The 17,002-nt window shown below is 36.0% G+C and overlaps 2 protein-coding genes across 2 annotated transcripts in view; one reads left to right on the top strand and one right to left on the bottom strand.

The window, feature by feature from the left end:
- The first annotated feature begins 993 nt into the window (after positions 1 to 993).
- The window catches only part of LOC107556638 (intraflagellar transport protein 140 homolog), a 36,236-nt gene continuing 20,227 nt past the window's right edge, over positions 994 to 17,002 (top strand). Inside the window, exons 1-18 of the mRNA XM_016239774.1 lie at positions 994 to 1,017; positions 1,488 to 1,712; positions 1,815 to 1,936; positions 2,205 to 2,347; positions 2,435 to 2,610; positions 3,044 to 3,135; positions 3,289 to 3,395; positions 3,968 to 4,107; positions 4,242 to 4,448; positions 5,164 to 5,236; positions 5,396 to 5,487; positions 5,635 to 5,762; positions 5,840 to 5,957; positions 6,300 to 6,421; positions 6,510 to 6,648; positions 7,438 to 7,569; positions 7,736 to 7,771; positions 7,936 to 8,147. Of these exons, the coding sequence (XP_016095260.1) occupies positions 994 to 1,017; positions 1,488 to 1,712; positions 1,815 to 1,936; positions 2,205 to 2,347; positions 2,435 to 2,610; positions 3,044 to 3,135; positions 3,289 to 3,395; positions 3,968 to 4,107; positions 4,242 to 4,448; positions 5,164 to 5,236; positions 5,396 to 5,487; positions 5,635 to 5,762; positions 5,840 to 5,957; positions 6,300 to 6,421; positions 6,510 to 6,648; positions 7,438 to 7,569; positions 7,736 to 7,771; positions 7,936 to 8,147 (2,288 nt within the window). The remainder of the gene's footprint in view (positions 1,018 to 1,487; positions 1,713 to 1,814; positions 1,937 to 2,204; positions 2,348 to 2,434; positions 2,611 to 3,043; positions 3,136 to 3,288; positions 3,396 to 3,967; positions 4,108 to 4,241; positions 4,449 to 5,163; positions 5,237 to 5,395; positions 5,488 to 5,634; positions 5,763 to 5,839; positions 5,958 to 6,299; positions 6,422 to 6,509; positions 6,649 to 7,437; positions 7,570 to 7,735; positions 7,772 to 7,935; positions 8,148 to 17,002) is intronic.
- The window catches only part of LOC107556674 (transmembrane protein 204-like), a 12,629-nt gene continuing 9,335 nt past the window's right edge, over positions 13,709 to 17,002 (bottom strand). Inside the window, exon 3 of the mRNA XM_016239837.1 lies at positions 13,709 to 14,646. Within this exon, the coding sequence (XP_016095323.1) occupies positions 14,402 to 14,646 (245 nt within the window). The 3' untranslated portion in view covers positions 13,709 to 14,401. The remainder of the gene's footprint in view (positions 14,647 to 17,002) is intronic.

The following is a 17,002-nucleotide window of genomic DNA, read 5'->3' as shown; positions in this document are numbered from 1 at the left end:
AATGTTACCCAAATTCACTCTGATGATATCTAATCTCCTCTGTTTCTTAGTCCAGAAAGCATATTGCTCTGATGTGAAAAGCAGAAAACATAAAGCAGTGTCAAAAGGCAGCATAACAGGTTACCGAAATCTGTTCACCTCCACTATTTCACCCAGAATGGCTTTAATGTTACCCAAATTCACTCCAGTGGTGTCTAAGAACCTCAATTTTATATATTAGAAAGCCTATTGCTCTGATGTGAAAAGCAACAGAAATACAGCAGAGCCACCAAATCTGACAAGGCCTTAATAAATGTTACCGAAATCTGTTCCAGCTCTCCTCTATTCCAGACCAAACTATGTTTAAATTAAATACAAATACAAATGTGTTAATTATTGACGGCAAACTCATATTATCAAGCTGCGGTTACCCCAATAACCCCATTTTAGCCCTAATATATACATACATGTGCTGAAACCATAATAACAAAACACACCTTATTAGCTATTCCACTCGCTTGCACCTCATTGGTTGAAACGCATCTCCCGCGCTTTAGCTCCGCCCCTCCGCGCTTCGTCTCCTTTTTGCGTTGTCTGGGCAACCGAAAAAGACGCTTCACAGCTAAAGGCGCGTCGTAAACATCTAAGCGCTAATTTCATCTTTCTATTGTCTAAATTATACATATGCTGCGCGAAAAACACACGGTCATAACGGCAGTGCTGAGTGGAAGAGCTCTCAGGTAAATTCTTTAAACATTCGTTCTTTGAAAGGTTTTTAAAGCGGCAGGCCGCGGTGTGGATTAGCTAACAGAGCTAGCGACACATTTACTAACGCTAAAAACAGATGTAAACAACATTTTCCTTTACACCTCGCCAATGACACCGAGAAAGCTCATGATAGCATCGCAATAGTTTTACAAGCTTTAGAAATACATCTTATCTACAACTTTATCAGCGCAGCAAACCGTTAACTTCGAGGAGTCACACTTACATAAAAAATACCATGGTACTACCATGTTTTTTGGTCAGACTAACATAGTAACGCCGTGTTATTGGACACTTTGCTATGTGAAGTACCTTGGATTATCGTTTAAATACCACTGTATTATCATATGGTAAACATGCAGTGTGTATCAAAATACCATGGTATGACTCCTTCATTGTACCATCATAATACTTTCTGTTAATGCTGTAAGCCACATTAAACCATCTACAGAGTGCTTTTTTTTTATATTGTAGTTATAAAATACATATACATATATATACAAATACATATATAGGTTCTCAATCAATATTGTCAGTGTTAGATTGCTGTTGCAAGATGTGTCTCATGATATTAATACAGCCTAATAATAATTCTTACTAACCTAACAAACTTAATAGTTCACTTAACATGTAATAGTTAAATCTGAATGTTATTTTATGATAAAGATCCAGTATTCTTTCATGAAATAGTGTCAGTGGTGACGTTGAGTTTTAATGTGTTCTGTAATTTGTGTGTGTTCTAGGGGGAGCATGTCGAGCTCTGTCATGTGGAACGGGGATTCTGCCCCTCGTTGTTGCAGTGGCACCCGACTAAACCCCTGCTGGCGGTGGGATGGGAGACGGGCGAGACCATGCTCCTCTCACACCCCTCCGGTGAACTCACACCCCTGCCCAACAACACACACAACGCCTGCATCACAGTGCTGGAGTGGAGCAGTAACGGCAGCCGACTGGTCACGGGAGATCAGGTTACACACACTGCATACATGTATATTTCTCTGTATTATATAATAAATGCTGATGTTCAGGCTTTACATGCACTGAGTTGAAATTATGTGTGTGTGATACAGGCAGGGGTTATGGCGGTGTGGAGGGTGGATGCTAGAGGGAAACTGCAGGGATCTCCTCTGATAAAACATGACTACAGTAAACCACTGACGTGTTGCATCTTCAGACCTCCACCACCTGCTGAGTGAGTCTCATTTAACCCTCACATCAGTAACATAATGATTTCTGAACAGTGTCCTTAAAAGTTAGAGCTAGACTAGAGAGGAAATTTTGAGTTGTGAAAGTTAGAGCATGAAATTAAGAAAACATAGCACACTTAAGTATATTCTCTTATAGACTAGTATATTATTTCCATACGAAGTGTATTTTTTAATGTTTTTCACAAGAGTTGCTACTCTTTATATGCTGTGTATCTGGCATAAGAATCCTACCGTGTGTGTTTATATCTGTAGGGATGTGGCGATGCTGGCCCGTGCTGCTGTTAGCGGAGATGAAAGCGCTCTGGACATGTTTAACTGGAAGAAGAGCAATAAAGGAGCAGCGTTTGCGCTGGGATCACAGGAAGGACTGACATTCTACATCAGTACTGCTGATGGTGAGAGACAACAGGATGAATACTAATGATGTTCAGTCGCTGTGGGTTTGTTCTAATCGTGCGCACGTGTGTGTGTGTGTTATTTAGGGAGTGTGTACAACGTGGATGAGCAGGCACGGAGTGTGCCATTGGTTTCCGTTGAGAGTAAGATCCAGACTATGTGGTACTCCAAGAGGAGGGACGTTCTCGCCGTGGTAACAGACTCACTGCTGCTCTCTCAGTTCAGTCTTGGACCGGAAGGAATTGCTCAGGAGATCAGTAAGGTAACAGCCAATCAGATCACACCTCATATGTCAAGGCCAGTTAGATATCAGAATACAACCACACAATCATTTACATCCTCTAATTTCATTTTATTTTAGTTAAAGTTTTTGCAATTATGTTGTGTGTTTTTGCATTTAAAATGTTTTTTTTAATGCCTATATAGTTTTTAGTTATTTCAGTACATCAAGATATGTCATTTATTATCATTATTATTATTTTTTAAATATGTCTACATAGTTTTTATTACATTTATTTTATTTTAGCTATTTTAGTACACCAAGTTACATTAAATGAAAATAAATGGCAACTAGCTGAAATAAAATAATTTAAAAATATATTTTATTTTAGTTAACATTTATTTTATTTCAAGAATTTTTTTTTTTTTTTTTTTTTAAGTTTTGGTTAAGTATAATAACCCTGGTGTGTGTACAGGTGAAGCTCAGTGGCAGAGGTGTGCAGCACGCAGACATTGTGTGGACAGAAAACGGTTTGCTCATCACTGCATCAGGAGAACAACACATCAGGTTAACAACAAATTTTTGTCCTCTGTGTTTTTGTTTTTTTTAACCTTGTATATTAAAGTGTTGTATAGTTTCTCAGCAGTTGCCCTGAGATGTTGCATGTGCTCTGATGGTGTGTGTGTGTGTGTGTGTGTGTGTGTGTGTGTGTTTGTATAGGTTGTGGGATGTGGAGTTGGATGATCATTACGCTCTGTCACTCGATGAGTCTCTGGGCTTTGAGAAAGGAGAACTTCTCAACTGTGTGTCTTTTTGCACTTCTAAACGTAAGAGTTCCACTGTTACTTGCTCAAATACTGCCTGAGTTTCTGTATTGTTTTACTACGGTTTACAATTTTCAGCATCATTACTGAAAGTGTCACATGATCCTTCAGAAATCATTCTAATATGCTGATTTGCTGCTCAAGAAACATTTATTATTGTTATCAGTTTTCAAAACAGTTGTGCAGCTTCATATTTTTATGGAATGTGATACATTTTTTCAGGATCTTTCTTTGTTCAAAAGAACAGCATTTATTTAAAACGGAAATCTTTTTTTAACATTGTAAAATACTTTCCTGTCTCTCATTTAGAAAGGGTGCATAAATTGATCAAAAAAGTAAAAAAAAATAAAAATAAAAATTTTGCTTAAATGTATATTTTTTCAATTCTTATTGAAAAGACAAAAAAGCTAATAGGTTTGATTCCCAGAGCAATGCATGTATTGATTAAATGTATACCTTGACTACAGTTTAGGTCATTTTGTATAAAAGCAGCTGCCAAAACACAAATGTAAGTGATTTTATAAGTGTTATTTTGTTGAAAAGTAATCTGAATCTTTGTGTTTTTTTATCTGCAGAAGTTCTAGCAGCAGGTACCAGCAGAGGTCGTGTTGCTCTGTGGCACATGGTGACTGTGAGTGATCAGAAGGGAGACACGAAAATACACTGGAAACTCCAAACACCAGCAGAGGTGGAAGGAAACATCTCACAGCTACAAGTGAGCAGTGGCTTTAGATATTTAGGGATATTTCCAACATTATGTATGACATGCGATTAGTTACTCCAGACCGTAATTCTGATTCTTGCTTCAGTTTGTTGAAGTCTCTCCTGTGTCTGTCTGTCTGTCTGCAGTGGGGTTCGAGCTCTCATCTGTTGGCCGTCTGCAGCAGCAGCAGCTGTGTGGTGATTCTGTCAGAGCATGTTCTGTGTTCTCATTACAGCCAGCAGATGGCAGCAGTGCAGCTCACGCCAGCACAGCTCAGCCTGGCCAACTTCAACACCAACACACACATCACCTTCCACACAGACACACACATCAGAGCCGTGCAAGTCACCAAGGTAGGACACATTTAATGTGGCACGTTCACACTGCAGCACTTTTCTAGTTTCACCTCATTCTGCAAATGTACTGTGATGATTTTACCATAAACCAACAAGTCAGCGCACGACACAAATATTTTTTTATTGCCACATGACCAGAACCAGTGGAATGTATTTACACAACTTTTAAAGAAAAGCAATGTTAAAACTGATTAATATTATTATAAAAAATGTCTGATTGTGCTAAATAATTTAAAAAATCTTATATATTATTTATTTAAATATATGTTATATGTAATAATAATAACAAAAAATTGTTTTGTTAAATTATCTAATCAGTGTGAGAAATGTGATTAAATAAAATGTGAGATAAAAATGAAATGTTACATATACTATATCTGTGTATATGTTTTTAAAAGTTCTATTTTGCTATATATATACATAGCAAAATAAAATAAAAAAAATATATATAAATATATAGCAAAATTGAACTTTGATTAACTTATTAAAAACTATAAATATATAACATATAAAAATATAATATATAACATTTTATTTTATAACATTTCATAACAACATTTTGGTATATATTTAAATTTATATATATATATATATATATATATATATATATATACACTCACACACATACATATTATATATATATATATATGTAATAAAATGTATATATTTATTAAAAGCTGATTAAGTTTTTTTTCTGCATCTGTTTGTACAGGATACGGTCGCGGTGTGGAACGGGAAATATATCACTGTGTACGAGCCATCAGGACAAACCCTACATAGCACAGGTACCATAAACACAAAATATTTCCAGACAACAGATTAATGATGTATAATATGCCTTGACTGATGTGCAGGACCACACAGAATCAGGACTTGCTTAAATGCCAGGGCATATAAGAGACACTGAGTCATTTTATGATGAATTTTCTTGTTTTTATCATCAGGTTCTTTCCAGTGTGAGTCTCCTGCTCTTGTGGTTCATGAAGAAAACATTTATACTGTCGAACCAAACCGTGTCCAGATCCGCACACCACAGGTACACACACACGTGTGCAAACTCCACACACACATCCACCATCTTTATCATATGAAAATACACATAGAACACAAAGTACACAGTGACTGTTCACATTTCCAAGTTTGTGTTTCGTGAGTGTATGTTTGTGTGTGTGTGAATGTCCAGGGCACCGTGAAGCAGTTGTTGGCGTTTTCTGAAGCAGAAGGAAACCCGACACAGCTGAGTGTGTGTGGATCTTACCTGGCTGTGGGAACAGATACGTGTCATGTCAGAGTCTTTGACCTCACACGCAGGTAAACACCCACTAATCTACTCAAACGTGTGTAAATGTATATATGTGTGTTTAATGCATGTGTGTGTGTGTGCACAGGGAGGCCAAAGCCATGGGCGTCATGAAGAACCTCTCTGAGCTCATTCCTGACCTGGGCGCTCTGAGATCAGTCAAATGCAATGCCAGCGGCAGTCAGTTGAGCGTCCTCATTGCACAGGTACAAAAAAGACTGTTCTTAAAGGGATTTTGCTCTTTTGATATACAAGTTTGATGCATGGTAATGTTCACAATGCAAAAGCCTCTTTCCTAGTCGACCAAGATAGAATATTAAAACTGAACTGCAAAAATGCAGCAGGTGGAAAATGGTTATGAAAAACCAAATTATGACTTACAAATTCCCTTTTTTTTTTTCTCAAATGTTTATTGAAAAGAAGAGAAATAACAAAATGATAAGGCATCATAAAATTTAACAAAACAGTAACATATCATATAAGCTTTATCAACATGAATCTATCATATATAGCGTATATAACAGATAAATGTGTTTTGTGAATTGTAGGTGAACGGGCGGCCGGATAACAAAGTGTATTTCTATGACATCGAGCTGGACACGCTGTCTCACTTCGACTTCTTCACAGGGAGGCCAGAGAGCAGTCTCGCACAGTCCGAGGACAGTCAAAGGTACCTATGTTTCTGTTTGTGTGGTCTCACAGGAACAGAGATGAAGATAAGCGAACGTTCATTGTGAAAATTTGTATTTAAATTTAAGAACTCGATGTGAAGGGGAGTTGGCCGCCCGCTGCCCTGTTTCTCAGTTCTGGGACGAGAACGAGCCACGTCTGTTTGTGTGTGAAACAGTTCACGTGAACTCTGACCTCCTCTGTAGCAGCCAATCACAAACAGAGAAGGTAAAACACCACCTAATGAATATGAAATTAATTGAATTATATTTATTTTTTTATTACTATTTTACTTATATTTTTTCATTTTTATTTCATAAATCATATTTAATTAATTATAAATTAAGTATGATTTAAAAGCTTAAACTCTCATAATTCATCACCTAATTTATTAGATTTTTTTTATCTAGCACCTAAATAAAATATCATAGGAACCACATTTTTTGTGATATCAGCCTCAAATTTGGAACACTTGGTTAGACTTCTAGCTTTAATTTTTTTTTTTTTAGTCGAACTTGATTCAACTTACAGCTTTGTTTTCCTTTTTTTTGGTTAGTATTAGTTATCACCTATTTTGTAAAATATGTATTTTGTATATATATATAAAAAAAAAGTTTAGTGCAGTAAATGTGCATAGCAGTAAACTTAAGCTTCTTTAACTTTATTTATTTATTTTTTTTTACAAAATTCAGTCCAAACATTGTATGTGAGATATGGGAAAGTGGCTAAATAATTTACAAAAGGATTTTCAAGACAAATCTAACTCAAAGATAAAAAAAAAAATGCATAGCATCATCCTTTTTTAAATCAGTTTATACCTGATTCAGAACAGACACAAACGCAAAAGGTATCATTTTGTTTAAATTGTCTCTCTCTTAAAAACTCTTTAAAAAAAAGTCTTTGCTCAGTTTCGCATTTTATTTTAGAAATTTTTATGTATATCTTCCGGGTCATAATAGACCCGAACACATTAACTGAGTTAAAGTGTATATAAAAGGTTTTTGTCCTGCCTGGTAGGAGGACGTGTTGGTGGTGACGTTCTTTGTGACACAGGAACATGGTCTCCTCCTGCAGGACTCACAACCTAAACCTGCTACGCTGCTCTCTCTACTGGCTTTAGATACACCGTATTACTATTATATTTGCAAGGTACAGACACACAAGATACAGACACCTTCATTCCCCTTTCTCCATGCTTGTCTGTCAATCTGTATGCAACTCTATTTCTCACCCCTTTCATTTTTCTATATTTTTTTCATGCATTGTTTTATTTTTCTCATTCTGATTTTATTCTGATTGTCCTGTCACTGCTAAGCTCTTATTTCGGAGGGGAGGCCTCGTTCTCCCTGATGTGAGTACCTCACAATTACCCAGCTGTCATTTGGGAGAAGAATCATCACACATCACTCTTTCTTTCCTCATTCATATTTTTGAATTTGTTTCAATAATCTACATGGAGTGTTTGCATTTTGATAAAGGTGTATCGTTAATAAATGTTTCTCTCTGTCCTCTCAGCTGGGTGAGGGTGGAGATCAGGTGGTCTCGACTCCCACCGCTGCGCCCCAGGTGCCTTCGTCCCCTCAGATGGTAGTACGACGAGCCCTCCGAGACTTTGTGGGGTTGGAGAGCTGCGAGAAGCAGACCCGAGATGCCATGCTGAACTTTAGCTTCTACCTCACTATAGGGGACATGGATGAAGCATTTAAAGCCATCAAACTCATCAAGAGGTACATGCACAAAGACGCCGGTTCAACACTCATGCACTCGCATCTTACTAGAGTGATGAGGTTCATAATAAGTAAATGTGCAAGTAATAAATCAGACTGGTAGAACATTTGATTTTAAGGCCACTATTTGCATTCATCTGCACTGCTTTTTAGTAGTTTTTCTATTTAAGCAGGCGCTAGATGGTCGTCTTTCACAGCTGTGGCGCTGTGTCTTGCTGCTTTTTCAGCATCTTGTGTATGATTACTGCATTTTTAGTCACTGTGTCAGGCTAAAAGCAATTTTTACCTGTGAATGGCCCCTTCAGATGTCGACACCTTTTTTCCATGTTTGCGTATCAAAGACTAGATAAGTGTGTTCTTCAGTATATGAGATTATAGTATCACATATATCAGCATTTTTGAGAATCATAGATGTGTTTGAACACGAATCTAATGGCCAAAAAACTACTGTAGTGATCAAGTAAAACTAAATAGAAATAAAAAAGCAACAAATTTACTAAAACTTAAATGAAAATAGAAAATAAAAAAAATAAAAGCTAATTGAAAATACAAATATTTGAAAATGTCAGCAGATGAAAGCTAATTTGCTGTTTGCTGATCCAGTACTATTTTAGTATTTTTATATCCTATTAAAATTTGTATTAATATTTTGAATGATCTTTTAGTTTATATGTTTAGTGTTTTAATTTTTATTCGTTTTTTTATTTATTTTTATTTCAGATTTAGTTTTAGTAACATTAATACTTAAGATTAACAACACTGTACTGATCATCTCAAAATATAGGCCAATTAATATCCTGGTTAATCGTAACTAAAAATGCTGTCTAGGTAGGCAGCTTACTAGGTTTTAAAATACAAGTATATTTGGCCTGTGTTTGACTGAGTCACAGTGAGTGAGTGAAACATCCTCTGTGTTCTGCCTGCCTGCGGTCTGGGTGTATGTGGAGGACGTGCGAGATGGCATGATTACCATTTACCCTCCATTCCAGCGAAATGGGAGGTTTTATGTAAAGGGATCTTTATCATAAAAACGATTTCCTAGTGATAAATGAGGTAACAGTGAGCCGAACGTTTGTATTGTATGAGTGTTGTCATTGATTTCAGACACAAAATGCATTCCCTGTCATATTTCCACAGAGGATACAGTGATCTAAACCAGTTTTTCCCAACCGAGGTGCTGCGGAAATCATTTTTTAATATTTTTTAATTGCTAAAATGTTCAAAAAAGCATCTATTATATAATATTTCTTTATATACACATTTCTGATGTAGCCAGTAATTAAATATGCACCGAAATTTCGGCTGCCGAGCATTAGTTCACTGCTCAGGATTCACTTTCACGTGGTGTGACGCTCTGCGTATTATCCCGCTCTATGCGTGTGCGCTCCACTCAGTCGCTCCACTCGTATACCGTTCATGCGAATCGGAACAGCAAAGTCCACTCAAAAATGGAGCCAACAGGAAACATGGATGTAGTACAGTATTGTTTCTGTCTGCAATAGCCCTACTGTGCTGTAACATGGTGTGGTATATGGGCAACTCTGGTAACGCTGCCCTCTCATTCATTGATCTGCTAACCGCTATGTTATGCTCTCGTGTTCTGATAATAATAGCTTTCTAGGACTAAACATTATTTGGATAATTGGTAAAAAAATGTTTTAATATTTGAACCCTACTGTTAGACCTACCTGAAAAACTAAAAAGCAATTTATTTACTTCAAAGGCCTGTTGTTATTTTTTATTTGTGCTATATTCATTTCTTTATTTGTTCTTATTTTATTACTGACTGCTTACTTGTCATTTTTGATTTAATTCAAAGTTTGAAATCAAGCTATTTCGTGCTACTGCACCAAAATTACCACACTGTAAAATAAAAAAAAACACTGAATGAGCAAAAATTTGTGAGATATCTAGTTATAATGGTAATTAAATGCTTGCATATGTATAAAAGCCTACATTAAAATCTGTCATATAAATTGGTTTCTTCATTAGAAATTAGCCTACTGATTGCCACCATTGATGGACAATTTTTAAAAAATAATATTAAAAATATCTGTATGACATTATATTCTGCAGTTCTTCCCTGTTGTACCGAATATCAATACTTTTCAAATTATCATATCGAAGTTAGAAATTCAAATATTGTGACAAAATTAATTTTGTAGGGTGCCACAAGATTGTTAAAATTTCCAAAGTGTGCCGCGACTAAAAAAAGGTTGGGAAACACTGATCTAAACAGACACACACACACACACACACACACACACACACACTGCCGTCTCCCTGTTTGAATGAAATATACAGAAGTGGCTTTTGGGAAGGGTGTGTGTGCTTTTCATGTTTGTAATGGGAATTGTATTGTTCTTTGCGTGCTTGTAAGGTTACTGATGTTTATATGTAGGTGTGTGTAGCAGCTTCCCAAAAGACGCCTGAGTGTATGAGAGCTCTACCGTAGAAGACACGGATTTCCATGACTGTACGGGGTGTGTGTATGCTACGTTCCTGCTGTATTGTTTTAGTTCATTTTAGCAACAGATGAAAAGGCGAGAAGAGGAAAAGAGCTTGAGTTGAGTGATCTATTGACGCCTATCTTTAACAATCACATTCTCAAGAACTGTGACGGATCCCTGTAGGGTTTGCCTGTGTCACAGACTGTCAGATATGTTTATATGACCTTTAACCTTTTACCTCATATGATCTTTAACTTTTTAAAGGTTAGTGCAGCTAAAAGATTTTCTATCATTCCAAACTTGTGTAACTTAAAATAAATGTTTTCTGTTTAAATATATTTTAAAATGTAATTTCCTGTGATCAAAGCTGAATTTTCAGCATTATTACACCAGTCTTCAGTGTCACATGATCCTTCAGAAATCATTCTAATATGCTCAAGAAACATTTCTTAGTATTATCATGTTGAAAACAGTTGTGCTACTTCATATTTTTGTGGAATGCATTTTTTTCATGATTCTTTGACCATTTTCAGGTGAGCTGTCCCTTATTTATGCCAATAGTTTCTGTGCATGTAGTAAAATTAATTACTCTCGTTATCATCGCTCAAGTGTCAGTCTGGAATCAGGGGTCACAGTAGAATATAATGTGTGTCTCTGTTAATTTCCTCTCAATCAGACTGTCCTTGACTCTCTTCTGTGCTCACCGATCTCTCTCACACACACACACAGTCAAACCCAGAAAATCCCATTTGAGTGTTGAATGGCTTTGTTTATTTCTTTAATAATATTATACCAGTCCCGCTCAGGGTGAAATGTGAAATTTTAATAATATACTTAATATAGCTCTATATTATACTCATAAATGGGTACCACAGGCACAGGTTAGCAAATATTAATGACTAGTGTTTACTGAACTGATATAGTTCCAGTCTATCATAAAATTATGATCACTTTCAGACCATCTCCTTCTTAATTGTGACTATACAAATTTTCCTCATTGGGCATCTTGTAGATTATGTAATATCAGATGTATTGTCACAGATAAATGCACAGGCATTAGTCACTAAAATAATTTTGGTACCAAATGACATGGCCTGCACAGAATCTGCTCCTCCAGATTAGGGATGCACGATATTGGATTTTTGACGAGATCCGATATGCCGATATTTTTTAACTTATTTTGGCCGATACCGATATATTTCCTTTTGTTTGGAAACAACACCAAGTCTCGAAGCTTTAAAATAACAATAAATAAACTATATATATCAATCGCTGCATTTTTTCTCCGTAAAGATGCAGTGTTAATCCTAACATTTTATTTTAAGATTTAACATTTGTAGATGGTCTAAAGCAAAAGAGAATCAAGTCTAAGTTCAAAAGAGAAAAAAATCTTTTAGAGCTTATGATTTGTTTAAAAAATAAAACATATTACACATTAAGTATATATAAAATGATTTAATTTACAAGTGTCATGTTTGTGATTTTTTTTTAAATGTAAGCTATAGCTTCTGACATTTAAATCAAAACATACTCATTATTTTATGACATCAATTACTGCTTTAGGCTATTTTACTTTTAAATTCAATTAGAAGTAGGCCAACAGCACCCCCTACAGATTAAAACTCGTTAGGACCCGGGGGAAGCTGCAGCTGCTGCCACTGCACAGTGCTATTACTGTTTACTCTATCATACACCGAACGCATAATTTTGTACATGCTTTCACAGATTAAATGCAGCGATCCAAAAGAGTGAATCTAATTTTCAGTCAGACAAAACTTTGCTTCAAGAATGAGCCACACTGCTGATGTGATCTAATCACTAGCACACCCTGAGCACATGTGAGTTCAAGGGTTAGTTCACCCAAAAATGAAAATACTGTCATTAATTACTCACCCTTATGTCGTTTCAAACCCGTAAGACCTTCGTTCATCTTTGGAACACAAATTAAGATATTTTTGATGGAATCTGAGAGCTGTCTGACCCTGCATAGACAGCAATACAACTGAAATGTTCCCAAGTCCAGAAACGTAGCAAGGAGATCTGTAAAAGAATCCTTGTGACATCAGGGGTTCAACTGTAATTTTACGAAGCTTCGAGAATACTTTTTGTGTGCAAAAGAAAAACAACGACTTTATTCAACAATTCGTCGGTTGAGAACAAAAAACAGCATACGGTGTTTACGTCCAGCTGATACTCTCCAAAATGGCACTACAGGGTGATGCGGAGGAGACAAATTGTTGAATAAAGTCTTTATTTTTTTTTCTTTTGCGCACAAAAAGTATTCTCGTAGCTTCGTAAAATTACGGTTGAACCCCTGATGTCACGTGGGTTATTTTACCAATCTCCTTGCTACGTCTCTGAACTTGAGAACATTTCAGTTGCCTTGCTGTCTATGCAGAGTCAGACAGCTCTCAGATTCCATCAAAAATATCTTAATTTGTGTTCCGAAGAGGAACGAAGGTCTACGGGTTTGAAACGACATGAGGGTGAGTAATTAATGACAGAATTTTCATTTTTGGGGGAACTAACCCTTTAACGTATTCCTCTTATCGGCAAGACATATCGGCATAATTTTTCATATTGGGCCGATGCCGATATGTACATTTAAAGCCATTATCGGCCGATTCCGATATCAGTTCGATAATATCGTGCATCCCTACTCCAGATTTACGTCTTGTCGCCTTCACATATTCATAGAATGATTATTTTGGATTAATTTGATAATACTCCCAGCTCTGTTTAACACATTTTACCATATTTGGGTGTCATATATCTCTCCACAATAAAAAAAAATAATATATATATATTTTTGCATAAACAATTAAGCAAATTTTCTTTGTAATAAAGCTAAATTTCCCCACAGTTCTCATTACTGAAAAATTCTCCATGATTTCTGTCTTGTTCCTTCTCATATTCAATTAATAATAATAATAATAATAATAAATTACTTTTTGCTTAAACAAAAATAAGCAATTACACATTTTTATGGCAATTAAGCAATTTTTTTCCCCAGAGTTCTCATTACATTAATTCATGGTTTTATGTTTTGTATATTTGTTTTACTGCTTTAATTTATGGTTGTTTTAATAAAAAAAATACAAAAAAGCTCAAAAGTAAAGCATCTGAACACATAATATTGAGAATTTGGGGGCAAATGTGCTTATTTGTTATAAATGTAATGTCATAATGCAAAATATTGCAATGTTTATAAAAATAAACTTGGCTTCTTTATGCAAAACACACACAAAACATTTTTTTTTAATAAAATAAAATGGAGTAAAATGTAATTGGACATTTGGAAATTTCCTAATTAAAATCTATCCGAACATTTTTTCCCTTCAATTAGCAGAAAACATGTATAGACGTGCAGATTCAATGCCGGCCTGTAAAGGACTGGATTCAATTGACCTGTGAGCAATATTCAATGCCTGGACTCCTTTTGAAATCTGAAGCTCCATGTTTCATAGAACTATAACAGATACATGTGCATATGAATGTGCTTCTACTTTCTCTTAAGTGCAGTTATGAATATAAACGTGTCAAGATCCAGCTTGATCTTTATCTGTCTGTTGTATTCTTTGCAATCCACAGTCCTACTTCTGTTTAATGAGTTTCAAAAGTCTTCCTTTCAGTCCGAAACCACTTTCTGCGGTCACAGTATCACTGCCCTCATCCTTAAGCATGAAGTCTTTCCAGGAGATCAATTTCACATAAAATGATAGAAATCCTCTCCATGTGTATTTGTGTCCATCCGTCTAAATATGCACCCTGTGTTTTGTCTCAGGTGAGATGTGTCTTTGTGTGTCAGCATGGCGACTCTACGTAATCATTGTCTAGGCGCGGCCTGAAGGGTGTGGTCAGAGATCGGCTGATGACGATGACCGACGGAGACATGCAGTCATCACGGCGATGCAGAATATTCCAGATTAGCATGGCGGCCGCTAGCGTGGCAAACAAGCAAGCAGCAATGTTAACATAGCAGGCGTAGGACAGGTGAGTGTAGGGGCCGATCCTGTAGAATGTCACCAGACCGATCACCAGCACAAAACCTGAGGAAAGAGAAGGAGACAGGACTTAGTTTCAGAAGATGGTATAAAACCAGCCAAAACGTCAATCTTTAATCCTTGCGCTGTGCTGAAATTTCTTTAGCAGTTTAGTGTGTTGGTTCTAAATCTCTCATTATGCTATTTATCTTGGATTTTGGATATCTTGGATTCAGTGTTTTTGTCAAAAAATGTAATCCAATATTTGGTCATAATATAGCATAACGAGAAGCTTTTTGTAGGACAGTTATTTTTGAACTCCGCCCACAAGTGTAACAAGGTGGGGGGAAAATCCCCCAAAAATGATTTTAGCAAATGGCTGCAATATAACAAAGAGTGAAAAATTTAAGGGGGTCTGAATACTTTCCGTACCCACTGTATATATATACATTTTTTGGGGGGGAAGTTGTTATACCCTGCCAAACGTCAAAGTAAGTAAGTTTTAGTCCATTGCGATGACATTAACTTACATTTTCGGGAAAAAGAAAATCCTCTCTGTGTCAAAATAATTGGAACACAACATAAATGTTACATTTATGTTTGATTCTTCAGTTGGGAACTTTCTGTCCACTAGAGTGATTTATAGAACATATTTTAAAGAATATATTTTTTAAAAGTGTATTTATTTATTTATTTATTTTTGTAGTAAATCATAGTAATTTTCAGGGATACATGCGTTTAGAAAAAAAAAAACAAAAACTTTTAAAATAAAGCATTAATTTTATTTTTTATTTTTTATTTCATTAAAATATGTCAATTTAATGTCCCAATATAGAATAAAACAAATCTAATTCTACATACATATGGCTTTTATTGAATTTAAAGCCAATTGAAATTTTCAAATTTAAAATGATCTTTTTGTACCGTTATATAAAAATAGTATTGGTAATTGTTATTATATAATAATAGCATTGTTGTCACGACTATCATGACCAAGCTTTTTAAAGCGTAATATAGTACTAAAATAAAAGAGATATTAGATCGCTACATTATATTCCTCAGCAACGTCTTACCACACTATTTCATCTCTGTGTCTGATTTGAAGCTGGCAGAATGCTAGCGCTAACGAGCCATAACTGTCAAAAATAACTCATTTTTACCCATTCGGTCAAATATTGCGCTGCAAAGAGTAATACAAGTTTTATCTTGTCTATAACTTGGCAAATGACCATAGAATAAGCGGGATAATCAATGGCTAGCCGTGCATTAAAGGATTTAATGCACTTCGCATCGGGTGGTTCTTTGCCTCCACGTCGTGCATTAAAATCCTTTAATGCATGGCTAGCCATTGATTATCCCTTACATAAAAATCACGGGCGTTGACAACAAGTTTATGTGTGTGTGCAGCACAATCTGATCTCCCACCTCTCTCTCTCTCTCTCCGTGTGTGTGTGTGTGCGAGGGAGTGATGCGTGTTGGTTAGTGTGCATCAATTAAAGCAGCGCATTAATATAGAACAGTGATTAAACAGACTTGGAACTACCTATGCATTAAACGGTTTTACTGCATACCTGCCAGCCAATCAGAATCCAGTATTCAGACAGACTATGAAATAATTGAGTTTTTCTAAAGAGCATTACGGTTGGTTGTAATGAAAATGAGAAATTAAATAAGAGCAGATTTTTTTTATTTTTTAACATCACGAGCTGTACATTTTGTTTTTAAACCCTCCAGAAGCTCTTTTCAGATTCATTGGAATTGAAATTACATTTCTCTGGAAAACACCACTTGTATTTGTCCTTTACAAACCAAATTATTTTCTTTGGTTTTTGAAAGCATGCCACATAGCTGACCACAGAGCCTGAACCCGAAACATTCCTTTAATTCGTCACAACCATAATAATAGCTCAATCTTCTTCCCTTTTGACTGATTCGAGTTGGTTTTGACTAATAGGAGTAGTACGTCTCCCACTTCCTGTAAAGACTCCGAGCACACGTGTTATTAATAACTGCGGCCTGAAAACACAACAGCAGATTCCCAGAAATACAGAACGCAGTGGATGTGAGAGGAATTCAGGGCAGGAGAGCAACGAAATGGAAAAAGTTACAGGATTCAGATCGCGTTACACGTGCATGTTTTATTTAGGCAGAAACAAGAGCGAGCGAGGCGTTCATTCATTTTGTTTTTATTCTGAATGCAGCTTTTTTTGGCCCAGTGTCATCCCTTTTCCTTCCTTTTCTCCTCTATCCTTCCATTCTTCCTTCCCTCCATTTCATTCAGTTTCATCTGACGATTCTTACTCACACACACTTGTAGTTGAACTGGAACATGGTGTACAATAACAGGCTTTATTCAGTTTATTAAGGAACATATGTTTTTCTCTCTTTACTTCATGTATTGCTCTCTCTCTCTCTCTCTCTC

This window comes from Sinocyclocheilus grahami, unplaced genomic scaffold, assembly GCF_001515645.1.
Source record: "Sinocyclocheilus grahami isolate Dianchi unplaced genomic scaffold, SAMN03320097.WGS_v1.1 scaffold575.1, whole genome shotgun sequence".
Classification (NCBI taxonomy): domain Eukaryota; kingdom Metazoa; phylum Chordata; class Actinopteri; order Cypriniformes; family Cyprinidae; genus Sinocyclocheilus; species Sinocyclocheilus grahami.
The sequence above is the reverse complement of the archived record's forward strand: the minus strand, read 5'-3'. Positions and strand labels throughout refer to the sequence as shown.